The sequence below is a fragment of the Mastigoproctus giganteus genome, chromosome 2 (genome assembly GCF_048544385.1).
Source record: "Mastigoproctus giganteus isolate SK-2022 chromosome 2, ASM4854438v1, whole genome shotgun sequence".
In the NCBI taxonomy this organism is placed as follows: Eukaryota; Metazoa; Arthropoda; class Arachnida; order Uropygi; family Thelyphonidae; genus Mastigoproctus; species Mastigoproctus giganteus.
In genome coordinates this window covers 177537243-177565131 of record NC_143576.1, presented here as the reverse complement: position 1 = coordinate 177565131, position 27889 = coordinate 177537243, and the positions used below count along the sequence as shown (strand labels likewise).

General features: G+C 37.3%; 1 protein-coding gene across 1 annotated transcript in view; it reads right to left on the bottom strand.

Annotated features, from left to right (window-relative positions):
* The window catches only part of LOC150089779 (uncharacterized), a 33993-nt gene extending 6313 nt beyond the window's left edge, over positions 1 to 27680 (bottom strand). The window contains exons 1-4 of the mRNA XM_090368805.1: positions 27569 to 27680; positions 27298 to 27362; positions 17436 to 17564; positions 9523 to 9621 (exon numbers count right to left, since the gene is read on the bottom strand). Of these exons, the coding sequence (XP_090224931.1) occupies positions 9523 to 9621; positions 17436 to 17564; positions 27298 to 27362; positions 27569 to 27674 (399 nt within the window). The 5' untranslated portion in view covers positions 27675 to 27680. The remainder of the gene's footprint in view (positions 1 to 9522; positions 9622 to 17435; positions 17565 to 27297; positions 27363 to 27568) is intronic.
* Positions 27681 to 27889: the final 209 nt, after the last annotated feature.

Sequence of the window (27889 nt, the reverse complement as noted above, 5' to 3'; positions counted from 1 at the left end):
TGTTTCCTTATGTACATCGCATGCAGACTGTGTTGGTATTGAAGCTAGTTGGGGGACAATTTTTCGTTATATCTATATGTACTGTCAGCCCGATGCGAACCTCCATTGCTCTCTTAGCTATTTGGACGAGGCATTATTCAGATTGAAATGCAGAAAAGTGATTATCTGTCTGGATTCAAATGCTAAAAATCTTTTATGGCATTCTAGATTTACAGATGCCAGAAGCAGCTTATTGGAAGAGTTTTATCTTAATCTAAACTTGAGATCATTAATAAGTCTGCTACAGAACTGACATTTTGGACTCGTAATTGTGAGTCTAACATAAATGTACCGTTAGCCAATAGTACAGCCTTCAATTTCATATCTAATTGGCAAGTTAAGCAAGATTTAATTAGCAGCGATTACTTTCAACTTAGGCTGTGCTAGAAATAGATTTATTGAGTCTCATTCTTTACAACTTCGAAGATTTGAGATTAAGCACGCTGACTGGGGTAAGTTCACCGTCCTCCCCACACTGGATGGAAAAGGTCCGGGTTCGAATCCCATCAATGACGCGAGGAACTTTGGTGGGCTTTTTTCACTTCGTGCCTGAGTTAGTCTGTCTCAGGCGTAGATAGGAAGGTTCCCCCCCCCCAGAAACTGCGGTTTTTTCGTCCCGCAACACTGGCAAATCGACCAGAGAACACGCAATTTACAGACATGAATACTGGTTAATGCAATAATTTATGGGTAACCTTAACATAATAATTTGATTTGATTTGACTGGGGTAAGTTTGAAAGATTTGTTAGAGCAATTTTTGGTGAAAAAAAACATTATCTGAATTGGATAGAATTAATGCATTTGATTTTGTTCAACTGTTACAACAGAAGTTATTTGATGCCTCGAGGGCGTCAAAGAAATTAAAGCAAATTAAACGTGCTCCAGTGCAACGGTGGTCCTCTGAACTTCCTGAACTCCGGAGGGAGGTCAACAGGTCGCGTAAGAAGTTCCATTGTCAGAAGGTGCGGGATAATAAAGAATCTACTGCTGGTATAAAACTAAGTATCAATTGACCGAAAGAAAATATAACAGTTTAATAACTAAAATGAAATTTAATGCACATAAAAGCTTAGTGGAAACAGCTGATAAGGAGGATCCATGGGCTATTATTTATAACTTATGTTTGCACAAGTTAAGGCCATCTGGGGATGTGATAAATTATATGCATTGTGTAGATTCTGAAACGGTAGATTGTTTCAGCAGTATTAATGCTATTCTTAATCACTTAGTCAATGGATCATGTGGATGAGGTGGACCTGTAAGATATAAAATCTTACAAGTAAAATATTTTATACATAAGAAAGATTAAGTAAAATTAAAGCTTCTGATATAGTAATATGGTGCAGCGAAATCTTACAAGTCACGAATATTATTAAGATAATGGGTCACTCGCTAGAGATTAAATTTAGACAAGGTCACAAGAGAGAGGGGTAAACAAATAAAAGACTAGTAGCAGAAGGGGTGTGCTTCAACACAGAGCACACGGGAATAAACAATAACAACGAAACAGGTAGCAGCGGCTATTAGTGAGTACGTGTGAATAATTATGGCTCTGAAAGAACAATACAGGTGACCCCCGCTTAACGCTGATCATTCGTTCCGGAAAAACAGAGCGCTAAGTGAATCCGCGCTAAGCGAGCGCCGCTTTCCCATAAGGTAACATATGTATTTGTGAGCTGCGATCGGTGCCATAGGATATTTCCTAATCAACAATAAACGGTAATGAAAAGATGCACAAATGTCGGTCAAAATATTTAATATTCAAATATTTGCACATATAAAATATTTTGCATTACATACGTATAATTGTGTGGTAACTACTTGCGTATCAAAAGTAAACTTAAAATTCCAATTAAAATAATGAAATTAATTGATTTAATTTAATGGATGAATTTAATCATGAAAAATGTGTGGATTTTGAGTTGAACTTTGGTCCTCTTCCAAATAAACTAAAAGGGGTATTAATTTTAAATGGCCCGCAGCGTTACCACCCAACAATAAAGTCAGCTGATCCTTCGCCGCTTTGAAATTTGGCATATTTTTTGTTCTTTCAATATGAAACTTCTTTTAGGCATTCGTTTCCACAAAAGTCCCGCTTCATCTATGTTAAAAAACTTGTTGAGAAGTATAAACACATAATACCCCTCTTCAATAATTTTAACAAGTTCTTTTTTGAAAGTTTCGGCTCCTTGATCTGCACTAGCGACTTCTCCGTGGATTTTAAATATATTCTACCAGCCCGTACCAGTTTTAAATGGTTCCACATTTTTTTTTAGCCGAGTTTTTTTCAGATCATCATATTGGCTAATCTCTTTCTCTCTCTCTCTCTCTTTTTTTTTTTTTTTTTTTTTTTTTTTTTTAATATTTAACTTAACTGACTTCTGCATTGGAATATTATCTTCAATAAAATTAGTTAGTCTTTCCATTTCAATCCTAATAGCCGTCCTAGTTGCTTGCAGTGGAACAGCTATCTTTCCCGCTGATAAAATTAATTTTTTATAATTGTTCTTACAGTTAAACTTGCAAGTCCTAAATTATGGCACACATCCGCTTGTCGTTGACCGGAATCGATTCGCTTCAAAACGTCTAATTTACTTTTCAAATTCAGTCTTTTTCTTACATTTATAGTCTTCGTACTGCGCCCAGACGTTGTTGCTTTTTCATTCCTGTCGGTCATTATTAGCTCTTCGAAAATATAACCGCGTTGGTTGAATTAATTATGATACAATGTTCAAGTAAACTTTCCGTTACGCACGATGTCTAATACTGTACTGAGTGATGACTAGACTTCGGATAAATGCATATAACCCAAATATTACAAGCAATATATTTGATCATTTTTTAAAATGTTGATCTCGGAACTACGTAACAAGTCACTGTACTGCAATTAAATTAGCGTGCGAGAAAATTTCACTGAGCGTGGGAAAATTCCTCAAGTCGGCGTGGAAACGTTTTAATGCTGTTTTGCTATTCATTTTCAAGCTATCGACTCCATCAAATGAAACGATTTCGTTAAATATGTCAAAAATGTAATCTGTAAAAGAGCGTTATAGTGATCTGTGACAGCGTTATAGTCAGATACGGGTTATAATATAAGAACAGCGTTTATAGCGAATCAGCGTAAAGCAAACCACGTTATAACGGGGGCCTGCTGTACAGCAAAGGACTGAGTTTGTCCGGACATTCCTTTGATCGGTAACAGCTGGAGACCAGACGGGTAGTAAATACGGGCAAATGCTCGAATTAGATTTAAGACTGGCGTCTGGCTGTTGGTGATACCAAGTTCTGGGATCTTTGGAAGAAAAGGTGTTAAGTGAAACAGAAAGATGGCGGCGAATTTCAAAGCAGCAGACGGCCTGGGAAAGGAACAATGATATGGGTAAAATGGGAGGTTGAATCTAGCAGGGATGGACATAGCATGGGAAACCCACACTAGTGAATAGTCGGGATGTAAATTTAAATATTGAATTATGAGTGGTTAAATTTCTGAGGAAAGGTGGGCCAACACAAAAGGGCGGTACACAAATTCGGAAAACAAAAAGAGAGCGCGCGCAACCAAGACCTTCATTGAGTTGAGTTTTTTGTTAGTGTTTTGTGAAAATCAGTTAAAAGACACAAAGTTAAGGTTTTTGTCGGTGTTTATGGAAATGAGTTAATAAGTTGTGTAGGGTTAGATAAGTACGCAGCAGTTGAGAAAGTTCTGACAAAGTTAGGATGAAGTAATAAGTTGTGTAGGGTTAGATAAGTCCTGTCCTGTCAGCCAGCTGAGAAAGATCTGACCAAGTTAAGCTGGAGTAGTGAAGGGTTAGATAAGTTTAAGTACAGTCAGTAAGTTAAGAAAAGTTAGAGGAGTTTCATGATAGAAGAGAACAGTCGAGTAGTTCATCGTCGGAAGACAAGGGTAGTGACCCGTATGCAGATGAATGAAGTGTATGGAGGAATAAGCCTAGTCCATATAGGAAGGAAAGGGTAGTGGCCCGTATGCAAATGAGTGAAGTGTAAGGAGAATAAGCCTGTCCGTCGTCGGAAGGCAAGGGTAGTGGCCCGTGTGCAAAACGAGTGAAGTGTATGGAGAAATAAACCTAGTCCGTAATAGGAAGATAGTGAAAGTGGCCAGCGTGAAAATAAGTAGTGTAAGGGGAAAAATAACCGTAGTCCATCAACTGAAGGCAGTGATAAAGGCCAAGGAAAGAAATAACCCTAGTCCATCATCTGAAGGCAGTGATAAAGGCAATACGCAATAAGTGAGCTGAGAAGGTAAGGTTGTAATCCCGAGTCCGCCAGAATAGCTGAACCATAGGCTAAGTAGCAGGATCGAAGACGAGACCATAAATTCCTAAGAGACACAGTGATGCCGTATCCAGATGTAGACTACAGCCTATTGAGAAACTAGAAGTCCTGAGATGAATGCCCTTAGCAAACAATGATGCCATTCCCAGAGAAGGAGCTAAAAGACCCAAAACGGAGAAATCTGATGCGTAAAATTAATTAAGTGACTATTTATAAGGTATTCTCACTTACCTATAAAGGACTGTAGGAACTATAATATCAGATTAGTAGAAATTTAGAAAGATATTAAGGGAAGGTTGTACAAAGGTATAAATAAATATACATAAATATAGAGATAAGTTAGATGATAGTTTTGAGTTTTGAATAATGTATGATTAGACATAGGTAGAAAGTCAAAAGAAAGAAATTGGATATTTGTTATTAGTTATTGTCTAACATATATGTATAATATATTTTGGAAGGGAAGGGTAGAGAAATACAGAGAAAGAAAAAGAACTTCTGAATGTAGCTAACCCTTTGGGACAAGCATTAGTCCAGAAATTGATGTTAATTGTACGATTCATCATGATTAGAGAAAATTAGTGATATCATATTCCTCAAGACAAAAAGGGGCATTAATTAAATCAGAAATTAAGGGTGAGATTCCTAAATCAATTTATAAGGTAGGAATTTGATTTACATAAGAGAAAGGGTGTTAACTAATCCTCTTAAGTATTTATTGTTCATATGTGAAGAAAGAAGTAGCTATAGCAGGTTTTGTAAAGATATTAAGTTTGTTGTGTAAAACGAAATAACCCTTCTAGTGTAAACTTAATATATTAATTTACATATATATCTGATGCTATATAGGCAAATTTGAATGATATTAGTATGTACTTGAGTTTTGATCATTTTATCATGTTGTGTATATATATATATATATATATATATAAATAAACAATGTTATGTTATAAATCAACGTGTGCTTTTGTCATTCTTGAACATTCAGCCTTTCCGAAGGGAATCATACGTAATTGAGAAGTTTCCTTGAATCTGGAATTCTCATGTGAAGCAAAGTCAGATGTCTAAGTGGGGGTATAAGCAAAAAGGGGTCTATATAAATAATAGGGAACAAAACAAAGAATATTAAATAAAGATATTTAATAATAATAATCAAGAAACAAAAATAAAAAGTAAAGTTATCATTCCTTCCCCCCCCCCCACAGACCATTCTGATAGTACTGATCGGTTAGATTGTTGTTGTGTTAGTAATATTAAAGAGGAACAATTTTCAATGGAAGATCCTAATGCACCTGTTAAAAAATTCGTAATAACAGGTATCCTGGCATTGACCTAATTGAAGGGGAAGTTATTAAGCATTTCATCAAGTTGTTTTCCTGAACAACTTCTTCTTCTTCTTGTTTTCGACAAATGCTTTCTCGAAGGAGTTTTTCCCTTGCCTTGAAGGATGCTCTTCTTAAGGTCATTTTGACGTCACATGAAAAACCTAAAAACTGAGCCTAAATGTAGCTTTACTTCTGGTCGTGGTACAGAGAATGCTTTAAAATCTTCGGTTAAATTCATGAGAGATTCAAATGCAAAATATGTTTTTGGTATTTTCGTTGATTTTGAAGGGACTTTTAATTACATCTCTTCGGACAGTGTGTTATCGATCCTTGGCCTCGCAAAATTTTACCCATCAGCTTTATAGCGTCTTAGTGTATTATTTCAAGGAAAGATCACTTAAGTTACACAAGGAATATAGTCATGTTCATATAATTGCATATACGGATGATCAGCCAATATAAGTTGAAGGCACTCCATGGCTACAAATTGAATAACGATCAAATGAAATAATAAAAGATCTGAATGTTTGGTGTGAATTCCATAAATTAATAATATTCAGGTAAAACACAAAAATATTATTGCTAAAGGGGAACGTATCTGTTCATAGTGTGCTGATTGGTCTTGAAAGTTTAAAGTCCGTTAAGAATATTAAATATTTTGGAATCTTCATGGACAGACGTCATAGATTTGACACCCATATCAGTTTTCTATTTGAAAAGGTAGGGAACTATCTCTTCTTTATGACTGTGTTTCTTTTCACTCCCTCTCTCTCTCTCTATATATATATATATACACTCTAGAAAATAAAAACACTGACTGGAAAATTAATTAGAATTACAAGATGTGCTTGGGGCGTTAAGCCTTCTACATTAAAATACATTATGGAAGCATATTTTTGCCTACAGTGTGCTATGCAACAGGTGCATGGGGCGCTAGTATTAGTATATGCCTGGTAAAAAGTATTTTATGCAAGCTCAACTATTGTTTTTATTAGCGACATTGAGAGCATGTCGTACAATTTCGACATCAGCTCTCCGGGTACTAACAGGTAAATTGCCCATTCAGTTTGAAATAATATGTAATTACTTACAGTATTTTAGGCGGAAGGATCTACATTCTGTTATTGATCACTGCATACTTAATCTAGATTCACTTGTTAAGGAAGATTCGCAGAGAATTCGAAATCAATTCCTTGAAGATTGGCAGGATGAATGGTCTAATGACACTAAAGGTAGAATAACTACCTAATTAATCCCTGCCTTGGGTGATAGAATTAAGTAAACCAAATCTGCTTTGGTTTAATCGAGGCTTAAATTTTAATTTCTTGATTTCAGGCCATGGCATTTTAAATTAGATACTTTTGGCTTTGCTGCTTCTCCACTCTGTAATTGCGGAAGCCTGAAACAGTGCAGCATTTAATCTTTGAATGTAACTGTTACTTAGATTATAGACCTGACTTACAAATGTCGACTAATATTTATGAGGAGAAGGACCTACCTAGATTTCTTGACAGTAAAGAAAATTACTTTGCTTTGGCAGAATTTGCAGATAATATCTTTAGGTGTAGGAAAAGACTGATCGGAACTGATCCTAAGCAAAACCACTTCTGTCCATGAGAACAATAAAATGTTCTCTATTATGTTGTACTGAGCACAGAACCTGTGCTTGGTATTTTGATTCCTCAAAAGGCTTGGGAAAAATTAGGAATAATGTAAACATTTGGAGACTGTTTTAATTAGAAATTAATGGGAAAAATTTTCATTGCTGACGTTTATAGCAATTTGTAGCATGACGTAACTACAGGAAAGATTGGATCAAGTCAACTAAAGATCGGTGACAGTAAAATGTGTTAAAAATAGTATATATGTTTTTAAAAAAAATGAACTTTTGAAGATTATAAAATGAGTAACTTGTGGGTTCAGGCAGTTGGCCTTTTGTAAATGGTTGTTTTTGTGTTCTGTGTGGCTCTGGGCATAATTGTCGAACTAACTCCCCACATGGGATGAGAGGTTTTGGAAATTAAATTTACCCTTGCTGCATCATAATGCTGAAACCTCAGATTGGTTGTAATATTTTGAGTATAGTATATTATCTGATTTACTGTTCTTTTTTTTTTTGGGAGCAAAGGATTTCTCACTTTTTAAATTTAAATCACAGTGAAAATTTGTTAGATAGATATTGAGCTGTTGGTTGAAGAATTTTTAATCTTAGATTGAGATCGAAGTTTAATAGAGTTGACCTGTACTAATGGGGATAAAGAGATTATTCAATTATCATGAGACAGTGATACAGTGATGATTCATTGTATCACTGTCTCGTGATAACTGAATAACCTTTGCATGGTCTTGTGTTAATTTGACGTCTGGGGTGTCTTTTTGTTTCAAACAAGTCGATTGCAAATCATGTCTTGGTGTCTGATTGTCACAGTTGTGACATGTTAATTTCTTGGTACTGCTGCCAGGTAGGCAGTTATTGCTCTAAAATTAAGATTAATTATATTATTTAATAATTGATTGTCTTTACCACTAATAACTTTTCTACCTACTTTGCTTCTTTTCCTGGAATGCCTCTTTCTTTCATTCCCTTGCTTTCTGTCCACTTTCCTTCCCCTCCATTACATGTACTACTCCCTCTATATCCCATTTCCTTTTTTTAAACGCCTTGGTTCTCTCAGGCTTGCCTGATAGCTCCAGTAAGAGTCTAAGCTTCCCTGGCGCGCCTCAACGTGGCTAAAATTGGGAGTCACGGGATCAGGTGTCCCCTGCCTCCTGGCCGTAAATTAGCCAGGTGCCGGCACTCAACACTCAACGTAACAAAACACATACTTACACACCACACACATACTTGCCGGCCGTGGTCTTTTACTTTTCAGATGCTGCAGCGATATGTAGGAGAAACCCTGGAGACTGCAATTAAAACAAACACATTTTGACCTGGACTTTGTTATAAAGAATTCCAGAACTAGGGGTAATAAATTCATATTATAAGGGAAGGTGTTTAGACTCAATTGAAGAAAGTTTTCTTTCAGCCAGCGAGTTGTTGAATTCCGGAAGAAATTGCTTCTGGAGATTGTTGAAGTTGACAATTTGAAGAAATTCAAAGGTCAACTGGATAGTTATATTGAGAAACGAATCTCTATATTAACTTGTATAATTTTTATATTTTTTTAATATTTTTATTTATTTTTTTGGCCGAGGCAGCAAACGCCTGTGCTTTCCTAGCACTATACCCCTAAAACCAATGCTAACAATATATTATAATTAAATATTATGTAGTGTACAGCATTTTCATCCTGTAACAGAAAGACATATCTTGAAAGAGTGCGAGTATTGAAATATATTTCATATAGTTTATGAAATATTTCCATAAACTATAATTTAATGGGATGTTATTTCCATTACAGATGTTTAACTATTTGTGAGGATAATTTGCAGACATTTCTTCCCCCACTGAAGTCGACATTAAGATTCATTCCTATTAACAAAGGGTTTCTACAGAGGAGACAGAAATGTTGATATTCATACACAAATATTTAATAATTTGTTGCAAGAGCTTTGTATAAGAAACAAATTAAACTTTCATCATTAAACACGATATCGTGGGTCGTCTGTAGATTAATATAATTTTTGAAACGCCAGATGTTCGAATAAACAAAGAACCTAACTTACTAATATTTCCCTAATAACATTTTGCTATTTGCATTCACTCCAGTGTTTTCCCGGAATAGAGGTACTTCATTGCATTCCTTTCATAAATAACGATTTTTTTGTTCTTTAAATTCAGTCTGCAGTAGTTAATCAAAAATATTATCTTTAACAATACCTTCTATTTCAATCGATAGCATTAATATTTACAAAAAAACTTACCTTGCCATGTTTGCTAATAATTCGAGCAAGCTCTTCATCACTATGTGGATGATCTCTTGATAGATCCTTAAAAAAACACTCCATAACCTCTCTCTGCTCCTACAGTCGTAAAAAATCGTTACAATTCATTTATTATTTTGCCGATTTTTATCACTATTTTAGGCTTCATAATGTAATCCTGAGAACTACTGGAGTTTGCTTAATATAAATATAGCACAATTATCCATATTAAATAATTAACATTACGTTACTATTTGCATACACTGGTAAGTGTAAAGTAAAAAAAAAAAAAAAAAAAACCAGTTTACAGTAAGTTTTCTGTTTCTTTTCCCTGAAAGAACTACAAGGAACGCTTGCCACAATTTTAAGGACAAAAATAGCGAAAAACTATTTCTCCGAACCTCCAACAACTCAGTTTAAGTTGAATCCCATTCAGCCGCCTCACATTTCAATGATGTGAACAGAAAAGTGCTAATTCGAACAAAAAAAAAAATAAAACAACAATGCGAATTTCCATTCGGTTAGAAAAGACTAAAATGGACCACTTGCCTGAATGTTTAGATATTTGTTAGCCACTGAACTATCTGCAGTTGGTCAATCTCCAGCATATAGCTGATGTTTAGTGTGTAATGTTTCGCAGTCTTTTGATAAGTATAGAAGAATCAATAACTGGCACCAGAAAACCTGGGGAGGTAGACATGAAAATGGACCTTTGACAGTCGGGAAAAAAATGGATTGAGATCTCCATTCGGAGTGGAAGGATCTCGAGTCGGCTATTGGAAGTTCTCTGTTATTTCTGTTTCAAACAAAGGTTCTTGCCTTATGGTGTTCTCTATGCTATACGAAAATGGTATACGTTTCTTTCTACTCACTTCGTAGAAGTGACGAGATGACGTGATATAAACCGTGTGTTATTAATCAAATACAAATGGCAATGTGTATCGTTTATTGATGAGTTCGGATTTCCTGTTTAAATTAATTGAAGAAATGCACTAATTTGGAGAGTTGTGGCGCATGGCATTTACTGTATACCAAGAGTGCAAGATATTGTGGGGGGTATTCTGGTTTATAAAACATCTTTTGGATTGATGTTTCAACAAGAATGGGTTTTCAAGGGGGAAATGATGCCTACAGACCAAAGCCGGGCTTTAAGTGGGAGAAACTTGGGTTACTTTCCTCTCAGAATATGATAATGATCAACGTTTACCTCTATCATTCTCCCAACTCCACTAATCACTTAATTCTTTGACTTCCTCTCTCTCTGTGTGAAACTTGAATTTCTCCGCTCCAGCTTTCTTAACAGTGATGTAATTTTTCTTCATAATTATAATATTCACAACTCCAGCTGGCTTCCATTTTCTAGTCAGACAGAACCAGCTTGTTGCACAGAATGTTTTCATTTACCTAAAACTATACCAAACATTCTAGCCACACAACCAACACGCTTGATCTATTTTTTCACAAATCCTTCAAAGTACATGGTCGAGGAAAGTGTTCCTCTTCGCACCTCATATAACAACTTGGTAATTGTATCGTCTTCAGTGGAGCGTTTCTTTATTATTTGTTCTCAACTTCGAGTTTTTCGCATTATAAGAATGCAAAATGGTTGAACTGCGAAATTTTTTTTCCTTGGTCGGATTACTGTTTCTCAAATCTTCTAATATCTTTCTTAAATTCTAATCTTCTAATGTTTTCTCTGATTGTGTCAGTGAAATTATTCTTATAGGAATGATATTCTCTATTCCAAACCCCACCTTAAAATCTCGTCCTTTATCTAAACCATGGTTTTCCAATAAATGTGCTAAGGCTATTCAAGGTAAGAATATTACATATTTGAACTGGCTTATATCTAAATCTCTAGGTTTATTTTATGCCTACACCGAAGCTCATAACAAATATAAAGCAGTTATTACCCAGTGTAGACTACATTTCGAACATGATAGCAGGATAGAACTTGTCCAAACGGCAGTCGATTATTCTGGGCTCTTACCAACGCAATTGGCCGAAACATTTTTCCTATCTCTATTCTCACCTCTGTCGACATCACATGGTTTTCTTTCTAATTCAGCCAAATATGAAGATGACCAGTTAGCACCCCACTTTTCTTAAAACTCGTGTATTGTAATCTTATTAAACTATCTCCTGTCATTCGCAGCACACTCCGTTGAATTCCATTCCTCCAGTTGTTACGTCTTAAGGATGCAAGAATGATTTTGAACAGATCATTGAACAGAACAGAAAGCGCCAGGTCCTGATGGTATTTCTCCACTTCTTCTGAAAACCTGTGCTTAGCTGAATCCTGTTCTGTTTTGTCGTTTTTCACTTTCTTATTCTACTGGGGGTTTTCTCTTCTGCTTGGAAATTTTCTCATATCCAGCAAGTACATAAAACGTGTGACAAATCACTCCCCCATCCTATTATCGTCACATTGCACATGCTTCTATTCTTTCTAAATTACTGGATAAATCAAGTACCTTCCATGTATTAAACTATCTAGAAACCTTCCGTATAATCAAAGGCCGCCACTATGGATTCCGTCAATGTCGATACTCTGGTTTATGATAACCATCTGGGGATAAATTAAACCGAAACATTTGGTGAAATTCAAGCAATTGCTCTTGACATTTCAAAGACTTTAGATCGTGCTTGGCACAAAGGTCTTCTAAATAATCTCCCATGTTATGGTTTTCCAGATGTTTTACTTTTGTAAGTGGGTATTCAGTTTCCTCTCTGAGCGGCCACTGCGGGTGATGGTAGATTCCTATGTATCTTTTAACTTCTCCATTAATGCAAATGTTCCGCAAGTTTCAGTTCTTTTTTGCACACAGTTCAATGTTTATTAGAAAAACGGACAAGCCTAAAATAGTGCAAATAGTGTTCTTGGAGTCGATAGCATGTAGTCTGGTTAAAGGAGATAAACTGAAAGTGAATTATACACTAAGGTTAATTATGAGAGCGTCATTGCAATCGGGAGGAAATTATCTGAATTAAGGAAATGTCTATGTACTGCCAATACATAGGTGATTCTAAAAGGGAAATCAATACCTACAGACCGGTAAATCTGACTTCACAGGCAGGAAAAATCATGGAGTTAATAATGACGAATGCAACACAATATGGTTTTATTAAGGGTTCTTCTTCGCATTGAGCAAGAGACTATACCGATACAAACAGAGCTCTCAGAGGAAAATAAACAACCGAATCTTCGATGAGGAAAAGAGAGCCTTGTACAGAAGTCTTGGAGGAGACGGTAAAAACCAAATGATCTACCCGTATATTTATTATGTCTGTAAATTGCGTGTGTTCTTTGGCCGTTACGGCGGACGAAAATAACCCATTTTCTTTGGGAAAACCTTGCTGTCTACACCTGAGAACGACCAACTCAGCCACGGAGTGAAAAACGCCCACTAAGATTCCTAGCGTCAGCGACAGGAATCGAAACCTGGTCTTTTCCACCCGGTGTGGGGGGCGGTAACGATTCCACTGTGCTACATGCGCAGATGGAGGAGACGGTAAAGACGGAAACGGACGACCGTACCAGAAAACAATCGAGGTGTTCTTGGGCCTACCCCGATTACCCCGAGCCCTTCGGCTCCGTGTCTCATAGCTATCAGAGACGCTGAAGAACAACAAAGTCAATATTCCTTAGTGATAAACTTAGTAGAAGCAACCATATCGAAATGGAGAACAACCATCATAGTCGAGAACATCACAACCAGACCGATCCCCATTAGGTGAGGAATCGTTCAAGGAAATGACTTGAGCCCACTGTGATTCTGTCTAGAACTCAACCCGCTATCCGCCTTGTTCAACAGCAGAAAGTATGCATAAGTATGGATTTCACCTCAAAGAAGGAAGGAAAAAGCTGTACACCCTCTGCCACCTAATATACCTGAATGAAATCAACATCTACGCAGCAACCGAGAAACAACGACTCCGGATCACCGAAGAATTCAGCAATGATATCAGGATGTAATTTTGTCTAGACCAATGCAAAGCCAACAGCCAGCTGCCAGCTGCACACTGATATCGGGATCGATGCCACAACAGAGGGAAAAACCTACAAATAGCAAGTATGATGCGGGCTCTACAGTTAAAGCATAGGGAATCAAGGCCAGACTAACTGAAAAATACCATCAGACACTCAGAGGCCTGCTGAAAACAAAGCTGAACTGAGGGAACACAGTCAAAGCCATAAACACCTAAGCATTCCCAGTGCGAACATGCTCCTTCGGCTTTAAAGTTTTGGACTAACAGCAATCTGAAAGATATCATAAAAAGACAAGGACAATGTTTAACAAGAGCTGCCAACATCATCCGAAGTCAGCCGCGGAGACTCACAAAAGCAGGGAAAGTGGGGAGAAAGGGCTTGTCTCACTGAGAAACAGAAAACAGCGGTACCTGACCTGAAGGATTGCTTCCAGAAAAGCACAGCAGCATTTTACCAGGCCGTAAGGAAGCCAGACAAGCGACATACCCTACACAACCTAGGCGAGGAATTCCCTCCCGCCCAGACGGCACAAAGGAAGCTAGAAAATGGGCAAACAAGACATTCAATGGCAGACACTACAATGGCCTCCATCAAAATCACATAGATAAAATGGCTTCGATGCGTGGCTCACGAGCGAGACGCTCTTCCTCACGGAGACTGATCGATTCATGCTCCCCGACTAAGACCAGGTAAACAATATCAGAAACTATTGAAAATACATCGCCAAGGAGCCCAGAGTATGAGATGGCATGTAGATGACGCCATCTGTCCTCAGATACGATCCATCACGTCACCGCAAGATGCAAGGTGATCATCCAGAATGAGTTCACTCGTAGACACGACCCAGTGTAAGATGTAAAATCTTACATATATATTATTTTATAAAAAGTGAGATTAATTTAAATTAAAGCTTAGGAAATAGCAAAATGGGACAGCAAACATTACCAGTCACTTATATTATTCTAAGATCACTTGCAAGGAAATAAAATTAGACAAGGTTAAATTAGAGAAGGGAGCGGTAAACAATGCTAATGCAATGAAGGGGTGAGTTTCGGTTCCCAGCGCTCAGAACAACCAAAGCAACGGGAACGGTGGCAGCGACTACCGGCGAGCATGTGTGAATAATTATGGCTCTGAAAGAACAAAGGGCTGTAGACTGAACACTGTGGGGACATTTCTTTAATCTGTGACACCTGGAGAAGAGAAGGTAGTAAATACGGAACGAAATGCTGGGAATTAGATTTAAGGCTGGCGGCTGGCTGTCGTGATGGCAAGGTTTATAGATCGTGGGAAATTAGTCTGCCACAGTATAACTATAAGCGGCTGACTTCAAAGGTACAGACAGCCTGAGAAATTTTACAAATTTCTTAAAATAAGAAGTTGGATAGAGCCCTATATGGACAGCGTGAGAAAGAAAAATGAGCAAATAAGAGCAGAGAGAAAGTTGATAAAATGAGAAAGATTGGTTAACTGAAAACTAGGGCGGATTTTTTGACATATGTAGGCGGTACAGAAAAATTCAGAGTAACAAAGAGTGAGTGAACAGGGATAGAGACACACACAGATCCCTCAGTTGAGCTTTATGTGGGTGGTTATGGAAACTGTTAGAGTCTGATCCTGGAGTTGAGCTTTATGTAGGTGTTTGTAAAAATGAGTTAGGAGGGACAGTTGAACTTTTTCGTCGGTGTAAGTAAGAAAATGAGTGAGTAACATGGACAGTTGAGTGTTTTGTCGTGTTAGAAATTATGGAGTGTAAGGAAAGCCTGTCCGTCATTGGAAGACAAGAGCAGTGGCCGTTTTTGCGAGTCTAACCGTCATGGAGGAAGGCAAAGGTAGTGACCCGCATGCTAACAAGCGCTGCGAAATATTTCTAATTTTAATAAGAAGTTCTTATTAGGTGGAGTGGAAGAGCGAGGGTGATACCCTGTGAGCTCTCTCCTTGTGGATGACCAGTAAAAAGTGGAGTGGGGAAGGAGGTAGTGAGAGATGCCCTGTGAGTTTTCTTTTTGTGAACAAGTCTGAATAAGGCGGAGAAAGGACGCCAGATCCATGCAGCAAAGGGTTCCTGATAATTACCTATAGCAGATTCAGGTGAAAACAGATGAAGGAGATCCTCAGTGAGCCACAAATGGAAGTTTGAAACCTTCCCGGAAAGGAAAAAGAAAGAAAAAAGATAATAGTAAGTACTGTAAGTTAACAAGGACTGTTAGTGAAACAGTATAGTGATTAATTAAAATGAAAAAAGGATAGCACTAGAAGTACATTGATAGATAAATCATCTCTGAAGTAAATTATATATATACTAACAGAGTTTAATTAATTAAAAAAGGCTATTGTAAAATGCAAGATAAACGAAAGATAAGTAATAGATTAGATTGTTGTTCAAATGATTATAATGTGTTAGAAGGATAGATAATTGATTATGTTTGTATTGATGAAGAATTCTTGGTTCATCTAAAGGACTAAATACAAATAGAGACTTTAGGAAAGTTAAGATTGGTCTTCAGTGTATTGTAACAGAATGGTGAGAACACAGAGTATAATGATGAAAGAAGCATATTGATTGTTAATATAAGGAACATAGTTAAGGCAAGAAGGATGTATCAGTGTTTTCATATAATGATCAACTTAGATTAGCTAGTGAAAGGAAACAGGAATAAGAATATAATGATCAACTTAGATTAGCTAGTGAAAGGAAACAGGAATAAGAACAATTTAGGCAAGATATCCTTGATTTAACTTTGTATGTATATTACAATTTTTTTATTCAATTGTACATTATGTTGTAAATATATATATATATGTAAATAAACGTTGTTGCTTATTAATTTGTGAGTTTGTTATTCCTGAACACTCAGCCTTCCCGAAGGGAATTATAAATAAGTGAGAAGTTCCCTTGAATCTGGAATTCTCCTGTGAAGTAAAGTCAGATGCGTAAGTGGGGGAATTAGGATAAAGTGGACAAACAGTTATAAGGGAACAAAAAAAATAGGAATAAATAAAATAAATATAAACTAATATATAAAATTATCTTCTTTATTCACCCCCCACACCAGTATCCAGAAGAATACATCAGAAGCTGGTGAGAAAATACCAGTTGATCAAAGAAAGTGCACCGTCCTACAACTACGAATACCAGGCAGTACTAGAGACCCCTCGCGCCTCCGTAGCCAGGTGGGAAGGAGCAGCAGTGCGTAGCACATGCTTCTTGATTAGACCGGGGTTCGAGCCCCGTCACCACCAAATACGGAGTATGCGGAAAGGTCAAGGAATGACCACCGCATATCCCGGAGCAATATGGCCTTAGTTGCTAATGCTCCTAAAAACCAAATAACAAACAAAAAAACAACTAGAGACCCCAACCCACAAGCTGTACTTTGAGTGCGGCATAATAATCACGGATAAGACAATCCTGCACAACAGACCGGACATAACCCTTGACAAAAAGTAATGACCATCCCGATCATTGTTCAACTACCGGTATAATGTCAAAGATTCGACATAACAGCCTAGCAGCAATAGGTCTCCCAGCGAACATCATCTTCAAGAAACTCCAGAAAGTCGCAATCCTGACGAACTGCAAGATAGTCAGAGTGCTTCTCAACCAAAAATAGCACCAGATATAACAGTCACCCTTTTACATGATAGCGGTACTCGTCACTGTGTCAGAACCTCACAATCAGGGAGAAATAATAATAATAATAATAATAATAAAAACTTTATACCAATTAGTTTTATAAAATTAATTTTATTATTAAAGTTATTGTTGACATAATGTAAAAACGATATCCTAATTTGTAAGCCACTTCAGTCAGAATTAATTTTATAAAATATACGTATTGCATTGACAATAAGACGGAGACAGAGTCACCTTCTTATGGTGTCACAGTAACTTTTTAAATAATGAAAACTGCTCGCTTACTTTAGGAAAGTGGCCACAACTGCAGTCCTTCCAAAGACCAGTGCAGGAGAACTTCACTATATCACCAATGGTGGGCCATCGAATACAGTTATTGGTTTTAACCATGCATCTCGCGTAAGTCTGTAAATACTGAATAAATAAAGAGAATAATAGAATAAATAAATGAGGTCATGTATAATATAGGATACATTTACAAAATGCAAAACTTAGTTAATTGAATCCAGAGAGTAAATGTATTAATCAAAGTGAATCCTATCGTAGGTCGGTTGTCATTACAACTACTTAGAACGAAACGTACATATTTATATTCAAGGCAAAATGTATCAATCATAATTACGTAAGGTGTCTTGAACGATGCCCACTCTTGCCTACGAGCCATTCACTATATTCTATTGATAATTATCAGTGTATTTTGTATATCATAAATGTTTGCATTGATATTAATTAAGTTTTCTTCTTAATGGCCATTTCCCTCTAATAGGATTCATGGTATATTTCATGGCACCTTATGAAGCAACTCTGCTTCAACGGCATATATTATGCTGTACAGGGAGTAGGGTGAAGCGCCACCGGTCGTTTCCCATAACTTCTGGTTTATCGATTGTTATCTAATAATTAAGTTATGCTGCGAAACTTTAATTTGTCTACAATGTGTGCTGCTTTTTATTTCGCTTTTGGAATCCAGTCTGTTAATTAACTTCACCAAGGCATTGAACAGTCGAAATTCTTATTTGAAACGCTTCAAATTGTATATCGCACTTATATGCTAATTTGAGACAGAATTGCACAAAGTTAAATTAAATCTAATTATAGCTGCAAATTTGTTACATTTAAACCTACAATTTAATTCATACATTTTTTGATTTCTCTTGACCTTTTACGATATAAGGTTGCCGATTATAATATGCCCGTGAAATGGATCCACGAATTTGAGATATTCAGGGCTATTACACAGGCAGGGAATATCTGCCTCTTTTAGTATGCACTAGAGATTTATAGTTGTGTAAATAATATTCCTAAAGGTGGACAAAGTTTAAATCTAATGTTATTGTTCAAAGCAAGTGTTCCGGGCTTTAGCTGTATATACATTAGGTGAACATTTTGTCTTCATTTTATCAAGTCATACATGTATAAACAATACAGTCTTGCCACAATATAACAATTTATATCAAGTATAATAGAAAGGTAAAGATGACAGTACAAACGTACCAGTTTAAATAGAATGTTTTCTGTCCTTTTTATACAAAGGATGGCATTTCCATGCAATACATGTTTAAGACATATGTAGATGTATGAGACTGACAGATGTATATGAAAGATGTGGCTAAAAATAAAAGAAAAATATTTTTAAATCATTTATTATTTAAATACAACAAATTCAATGTTCAATGTACTCTCCCTTTAAAGTACTCTCCAGCCTTTCCTAAAACCTACTCCATTCGCAATTTCCACGAAATAAAACAGCAGCGTTGGTCCCCGAATGATATCGCCTTTGACGTGAATTTTAATTTTCGGGAACAGAAAAAAGTCACGATGCGCCATATCTGACTAATAGGGTGAGGGCTCCAATGTTGTGATGACGTTTTTCGTTAAGAACTCTTTCACTTTGACAAAGGAAAAAATAGGACACACTGTCATGATGTATAAACCATTTGTCTGGCCATAAATTGGGCCCCGTCTTTCGAATTTTTTCGCGATGTCTACTCAATTCTCAATGTACGGTGTCTGATTAACAACCCGATTTTGGCGGGAAAAATAATGATTAAAAACACGACGACAATAAAAGAAAACGGCGTGCATTGACTTGATCTTCGATCGAGACAGTCTTTTTTTTTTTTTTTTTAAAAGGGGGTGATGAGGGAGTTTGACATTGCATGCTTGGTTTGTGGCTCATACTGAAAGGATTCATCTCCAGTTATCACTGAATCCAAAAATATAATAAACATTCTTTGTTCTAAATCACGATCATTCATTTTTCCGCGGAAGTATAAAAATACCAATTCACTTAAAGAGCCCCAGTTTAATCAAAACTTAGCCGAATGCAACGAAACAAAGCCTAATCTATAAAAGAAAAAACAAGCTACAGCCCACAGCAAAATATGAAAGATGTTGACATTCGCAGTAGTAAATCTTTGGTAAGCGCGATTCTCCTTTCATTTCAGCAGTATCTTGAAACATCTTATGAACGTGTTTCTCTTTGTCTCGATCTCCAAATAATCCTTATCGGTGATAAAATTTTCAAAGCATCGAGAGTCTCTGCTCTTTGCAGTTACGAATTTGAAATAATTTATCTACAAGATTGCGCCTTGCTTTCTATTTTACAAGCGAAAATCCAGCTCTGAGGAAACCAGAGGGAATCTGCCAAACATATTAATTCCAAATATTCCGTGCCGACATTGCGAGCACCTTATTCACTGTAATAATTAGCTTCACGCGCTGCATCTTTGTCTGGTAGTGTATCGACCTCGAATGTGAGCATTGCTTTTTGTATGCCACCCAACTGAGAAGAAAATATTCCCCATAAAATATCTGTTTCAACGTAGTACGGCTGCTGATCTCCAGATTTTGACGCCATAGAGAATTGTTGGATAAAGAAATCTATTACTGGCGTCTGTTTATCACTAAAGTATAGTAAATTTTGTTCTATTTGTCACCTCAAACTGTATAGCTTGAAGGGCAGTCTTTCCATATGTGTGTGAAAATGTTGCTTTTAGGCCTACGTCCCCCAGATCCATATATATATATATAATATTTATTGTATTTAAACGTGGTATATATAATAGACCATTCACAGCAGCAATGTTGCGAAGGTTTTACATTGGCTGGTGAACAACAGCCTTGGGGAGACGGGGCCCACATCGAAGCTCGGGCTCATCCCCCAGAGCCAACAATAAAATAGAATCAGTGTCAGATTATTTAGAGGATATATGCTTTTGACAGTATTTACAATGAAATAATAAAGATATTCATATTTACATTATGTTATATTAATATTTATATTCATAAAGATATTCTTCACTTTATTTACAACACATTCATAAAGACATCGTGCTTTGAACATTATTTACAATATATTGGGCATTATTATGCTGCCCTTATCAATGTGCACTTTGCCTGGCCAAGGTCTTAAGGATCGGCCTTCGGTACCTCCGATCCTTCACAAACCTACAGAGGTCGCGGTCAATTGGAAGGATTGTGGAGAGCATCTCCCTGGGGAGAAAGCGGTCACTCTCTACTAGTCTGTTATAGTGAGCTGTGAGCGTGGGAGCTGACCTCAGTCCGGGTAGAGGAATCCTCCAGCCCCACAGTTCCCAGATGCTTGGCTCGGAGACCATTCCGGTTGTCATCTTGACAGTGAGAACAAGGCGTTTTTCAAATACAAGATCTGTAAGTCGGGCAAAATGAAGTGACGTCGCCATCGCAGTTGTTTCAGTGGGTTGGCGCTTCAGAAAAAAGACAATTTGGGGTGATTTGGAAGGGTTAATGAGGAGGCCAAATTGATGGAGATAGGATCCTGAGTCGTGTAACTTTTCACAGATCTTTTTATTGATGTTTGAGAGATGTTCGCGGGGGTTAATCTCAGTTAATCGTGGTGAATCATATCCTTTGAGAGATAGATCCGAGTGCCATATATATTATGAGCGTTATGGGTGTGGGGTTGTTCTTCGGGAAGTATGCTACCAGAGTTGATTTGGATGGGTTGATTATCAGTCCGATTTGGGCGAGGACCTCTGTCATCTTGGATAAAGTTGTGGTGTATTTCATTGGTGGAACAAGTTGACTGTTGTCACGTCTACTGATAGATATCATTATTTAATATCACCTCCGTAGCACAGAATGTCTTCTTTGACAGAGAAGACATTCCGTAGCACAGAATGTCTTCTCTGTCAAAGGCGAGTGGTATCAGCAGAGCCGTGAGGAGGCTTCCAAAAGGGATCCTCCCTGTGGAACGCACACTTTGACTTTACAGTATCTTATATTACTGTATATGGGCTTTACCACGAGTTTTAATAAAATCATCCTTTGTTGAAGCTTCTTTAAATCGAATTTTTATTTGCAAAGACGGAACACACTGGTAATATCAACAGCCTCAAAAGCTCCATAGATATTTAAATTTGTGAACCCTAATTTTAAATTTTTATAGAAAGTAACCACTTTGTCATTTATTAGCGAAAATAGGCATGTGCTAACAGGTTTATTATATTTCCCATAGTGGACAGGTGCTGGCTGCTTGTTAGACAACAAATGACTAATTATTGCTGTTAATATATATTTTTTAAGAAAATTCAACAAGCAAATAGCCTTAGCAATTGGCCTGAAATTGATTGACCTCGGTAGGTGTTAAATTGAATATTTGTTCCACGTAACTGAAAAATATTTCTTCCAACATAGTTATTATTGTGGCTTTGCCGCATATTATGTGCCTTTTCTGGGAGGGTGTTGATAGCTGCAAACAGTTGCGTTTTATTGAAACTGGCTCCTCTGAAGATGGAAGGATTGGCTATTACTTACTAGGTTGCTTCTGATATATCCTTTGATATGCTGAGCCAATCTTAATGCGGCTTCAAATTGGGTATCAGTAGGTTGATGGAGTTTCTTGTGCTTTGAAAACGTACGGCGTATTCCTTTTTCACGAAGAGTGTTAGCTAATATTTTCCCAACAAGGCCAATATTTTCCCTGTAAAAACTGGAGTACCTTAGGGAATTGGTACTACACAGATGTTCAAAATTTAAGGATCAACCCTATCTCTAAAGGTTACAACCACAAAATCAAGCGAAACAGCCTGTTTCATTTGATTTGCATAACTGTGGCTGTTCATAAAAAGCTGGTGCACGTACAAAAATTGGAATCGTGATGAGAGGACTCACATAAACAGATAAAAGCAGCAGTTAAGCAGTTAAGTGCAAATTACCGAATGGTGAGCACGATTGTCACAGACGTTCGATCGGTTTCATACAGTGCTACAGGCAACGAAATGGCCAGTAGACAACATTTGGATGACTTTACCCGGGGTCGAATAATTGGGAAGCTCGATGAAGGTCGAAGTGCGGGGAGTGTAGCTGAAGAGTTCGGTATCGCCCATGGCATCGAATCACGTGTGGTCGGCCTTCAGAACGACAGGTACAGCTGCTTGAAGGACCAGTGGCCGTCGTTCCCGAAACGCAACGCCGAATGATGATCGCTATATATTCCTACAGGCCAACAAGGACCGACAGCAGATAGCAGGATCCGTTGCAAACCATCTGCACAGGAGCACCGGACGAAGGGTATCGCGATTTACTGTATTCAGACGACTCCTGAAAAGTGGATTGTTTGCCCGACGGCCAGTACGCTGTGTCCCTTTAACACCTGCCCGTCGGAGACACCGTTTACAGTGGTGCATCGAGCTTAAGGACTCGACAGCAGCGCAATGGGGTAAGGTACTCTTTACTGATGAGTGAAGATTAAGTCTCAGCAGCGATTCTGGCCGTCAGCTAATCTGGCGAGAGGTTGGCACACGGTATCATCCCACAGCCATCACTGAATGGGATCGATATGACGGTTGAGGTGTTCTCGTCTGGGGAGGCGTTTCCTTGGATGGACTTACACAACTCCAGATACTGGAAGACGGTACTGTAACCGGTGCACGCTACTGCTGAGGTAATCCATCCCCATGTGCGCCTGTTCCGAGTTGCCATTGGCCCCGAGTTTCGTGTTTATGGATGATAACGCCATATTATGTTATGCCACATCCCATCGCACTGCAACTGTAAATATGCTTTTGGAAAGTGAGGACATGTTCGTATCGATTGGCCTGACCGTTCTAACGATCTAAATCCCATCGAACACATATGGGACGCTCTGTGAAGACGCCTAGCGGCACGTCAGCACCCACCAGAAAATGTTCGCCAGCTGAAGATGGCGCTGACAGAAGAATGGACGATTTTACCGCAAGAACTTGTCAACAACATTGTTCAAAGTATTGACAGGCAGTGCAAAGCCTGCATCAACATTAGGGGTGGCCATATCTCCTACTGCGGACCACCTCTTCCCTGTGTTCCATCTTTGGCAGTGATGCATCTGTAACATGGCATCCAGTACTATGTTGCCATTTTTGAATAAAGACCCTCTGCACTGTTTTGTTACCGTTGTGTCGGTGTTGTTTCCTTCATTATTTCTGTACCTCGCGAGGTTCCTTTGGTATGATTTTCCCATATCCAGGCCACTCCTATGAGAAGCTACAGGCGAAAATCTGACTGTCCCTTAAGTTTTGCACACCAGTGTACCATCTATTGCAGACCTTCCTAGATTTTTCCATGCGTTCGAACTGTGTAATAAGTTGATTTTGTTCACTGGCTTCAATAGAATAGAAGACTGTTTTTAACTGATTGACTTGAACAGAAAACCATAATAACAGAGGATCATTATGCCAACCGGATGCCAAAGTTATGCCAAATAATCATTATGTCAAACCTGTACTTCAGGAAAACAAATTGCTTCTCCATGAGAATGCACCTCTGAATAAAGTGCGGGTACCACAGGCTAAAATTTACGAATGATGATTTCAATAATTAAATCATCCTCTATACAATTAAGATATGACTCTAAGTACTATTATTTGTTCGAAAAGTTGAAGTCCCATTTCTTGCAGTTCGCTTTAAAGATGGCGAAGAGCTAAAAACAGATATGGAAACTTGGTAAACTTGGTTTGCTGCCTAATTTTAAGAATGTTTTTGACGGATTAAACGCTTTGCAGATTAAATACAAGGGACAAGATACAAGGTATTCTTGTATTTATTGCGGCCTCCAGGGTTACCACTATATACCGCTGTAACATCCGTAGATTATTTATAGCCGGCAAGTGTGTGTAAGTGTATGTGTGTAAGTATATGTTGGTGTTGTGATGATTGTTGTTTGCCGGCCGTGGAGTCTTAGCAGCCGGGAGACAGGGAGCAAGCTACCTGCATCCCGACTCCCATCTTTTGCCACGTGGAGGCGCTCCAGGAACTATCTAAATTCCAACAAGCGGAATCCCGGTTATAATAAATAAAGAATGGGGAGGGAAATGTAGTAGGAAAGAAAGTAGAAGAAGAAAAGAGAGCAAAACACTCTCTCAGGAAAAAGAAGAAATAGGAAAGTGGAAAACACTAGTTGGAAAATCTAACGAGCGAGAGAGCTTGAAGAGGTAAAATTTTGAAGCCCGAAGGTTTGCAATTTTGAAAGAAAGAGTCCCCTAGCCGGGAAGGAAGCCCAACCTGCACCGACAAGGGAGAAATAAAAGTCTCGAGGAAAGAACATAGGTAATGTACAAGTGGCTATTAGATAGCCACTTAAAAGAGTAAATTCAGATAAATAATAAATTCTTATGTCACCGATATGAAACATAGCAGTAAACATATTAACAAATTACACTACATAAGCAGAGAGTAAAATATACAATATTTACAAAATAAATAATTAAAATCATAGCTAAAAAACCAGTCAACCAAAAAATTAACAAATATAGTCAACTAGAAGGATGCAAAAACATATATACAAAACACAAAGAGGCAATTAATTACAAGCAATAATAATCCAACAAACAGAACTCATCCAAGGCAAAGATATGCAAAAGGCAAACCAATAAATACTGTACAAATACATTAGTTAACCGAATCAAAAGAAATTTTAATTTAAATCTAAATATAACAAATCAAAATACTAAGTTAAGTATTAAACAATAATTAACGAACATGCAGAGAAAATGTCTCTGCACAAAGTAATCTAATCTATACACATATGTACATAACCAGCCAGTGCAAAGCTGCTACACAACCTGCGAAAAACAAAACTGTCTCAAATAACAAGACACGTAATATTAATAATAATGCATAGATAAGCATTAAAAAACAATTCAACCTGCAGGGCTGAACAAAAGCTAAAACTATACATTTCCACTGCAACTGGCAGAAAAAAAGAAAAATAATAGCAAGACTGGGGGAGGAGAGAGAACAACGCCTCCAACTAGTCAGCCAACAAAACAATTGGATCTGAGAGGGCGGGGGAAGATCCATCCCACCCCTCAGAACCAAAACCCATTTACAACTAAAAATGCTAGACCAAGAACTATATGGTACTAGCAAAAAACCAAATGATTGCAGCTGCAATCAGACAGGAAAGAAAAATACAACAAATAATCAGCCCCGCAGGAAAACAAAATTAAATCAAAACACAAGCAGCAAGAGAAGCAGCCAGCAACTCCAGCAGTAAAACAGTCTAGAGAGGAAAATCATCTTACTCAACTAGAACAGCCAACAGAAGGTTAGATCTGAGGGAGCAGGGAGAGGTCTACTCCACTCCTGAAACACAAGAAGAGAAAAACTGTCTCTTCAACATAACCTATGAGCTAACTACACAAGTAATGTACGATATAAACACTGAAGATTAGCAACTGCTGATTCAAAAACACAATAAAATCAGTTACTCTCAATTTTGAGAGCAAACAGCAAATCAAACAAAAGCACCGTGATATTAACAAGATAATTACAGTATTTACAAAATACATACAATTCACAGAAAATCATTTCAGGCAGCCCCGACAGAGTTCGAAGTGGGAGAGGGGTGGTCCATCTCCCCCACTCGGCCTGGCGAAACCTGAAACAAGTCTTCAGGAAAAGACGCAAAAACTCTGCGTCCAAAACACAAGGCAATTTAGGCAAGGAAGAAACTCCTCTCAGAAAAAAAAAAAAAATGAATACAGTAACATATATAAATATTGAGAACAAAAATTTACAGAACAAATAAAAAATCGAGGGTTATTCCTTGATAAAGCCGCTCTTCTCCGGAAGACACTATTAGCAAAAGAAGCGAAGGAAGAAAGAGAGTCCGCCGACCCAACCAGGCGCCAAAAATCATTTAAATTATATACATTTGCACAGATAGACAAATGTTGTCTTAAACCCACATATAAATTACAATGTAGGACAATATGTTCAACGGTCTTCTCAGAGCCACAAGAGCAGAGAGGAGAGGGGACGAATCCAAATCTATACAAACGAGAATTAATTCCATGTCCCGTGATTAAGAAAGTGGGAAATAACCCAAGTTGAAGCCAGTTAAAATTTTTATCTTTACTGAAAACACAAGGAAAGAAAGAGTGTGTGATACAATAAGAATATTGAATTTCGGGATGAATACAACGAAAAATAAAAATTTAAAAAAAAATAAACAACATAGAATTTTGTACCTATGACGCTTATGAACTATTTTCAGAAATTTTACCCAACCACTCCACTTATTCCATGATGGAATTCGCTTTTTTTTTCTTTAAGTATAATTTTCCCTTTAGTGTTCATGCATTCTAGTTATGCACTGGAAATGGATATACATTATATTGTAAATTTCTGTGTTCTCTGTAGACTGCATTACATTATTTGTTTTGAATTCACGCCGAGACTAAATCTCTCAGGTACCAATCTATTCTGATTTTAAATTCAATATTCGTTTTGTTTATTTTATGAATGAAACTTTCAAGTTTACAAGGGGAAAAATTTTACAACCGTCATTCTGATATCACATAAAACCACAACGGTATGAACAACACCTCCCACGAGGACAAACTTTGAGCTCAGGCCTACTTCAAATACGGAGTGGAATGACAGAGTTTGGTCTCACGTATGGATCTGTTCTAAAGTACCTGATCTGAAATGCAACTTTAAAGTAAATAATCATGGACGATTAGATTCTGACAATCATTGACATGCGATGTAAGATAAAAAGTTGTTTACAAATAGCGTAGTGTTAAATGAAATGTCTTCCTAGTTATCATTTGAGCTTAACACCAAGAAATACCTTCAGAAATTCATCGAAAGCAATAAAACACTTATTTTTCTGTTCACTTACCGTGTAACCATCATCATTTTTATCCAGACATAAGTAGTAGTTCGCAGTCCCCATCTCAGAAAGGGCTAAAAGTAAAAATTAAATGTTTAATGAGTAATTGATTTATAAACCCAGAAGATAATACGGATTAATATTACACACAAATTGTATAAGCAACAAACGCAACGAAAATTATATAAAGTTTATATAAAAATTATATAAAGCAATCAAATCTGACTTATTTTCTTTTTCGATTAAATGAAGTAGGGATCAATTTGAAAACTGCACTCACCACATGACCTGCACAATGCAGTTCCTGCGTACTCTAAAATGCCTGAAAATGTTCCATGAGGAAACGTTGTGAAGAGGAGAACCAAATATATCGCTATGGAATTCATCGTATCGGTTCAATAGTTCGAAAGGGAAAATCAAATCTCTGTTTTTGTAAAATAGGAAACGTAATTGATTGGATGGTACGACTGTTGAAGGTCACAGTAAAGATTGGCCTGTGTTTGTATAAAGGAAGTGTGCAACGTATTTAGTACCTGTTTATCATAATTTTTTGAAACAGCTACAGAAATTAGCCTTAAGGAATGCATAATAAGTACTCAGA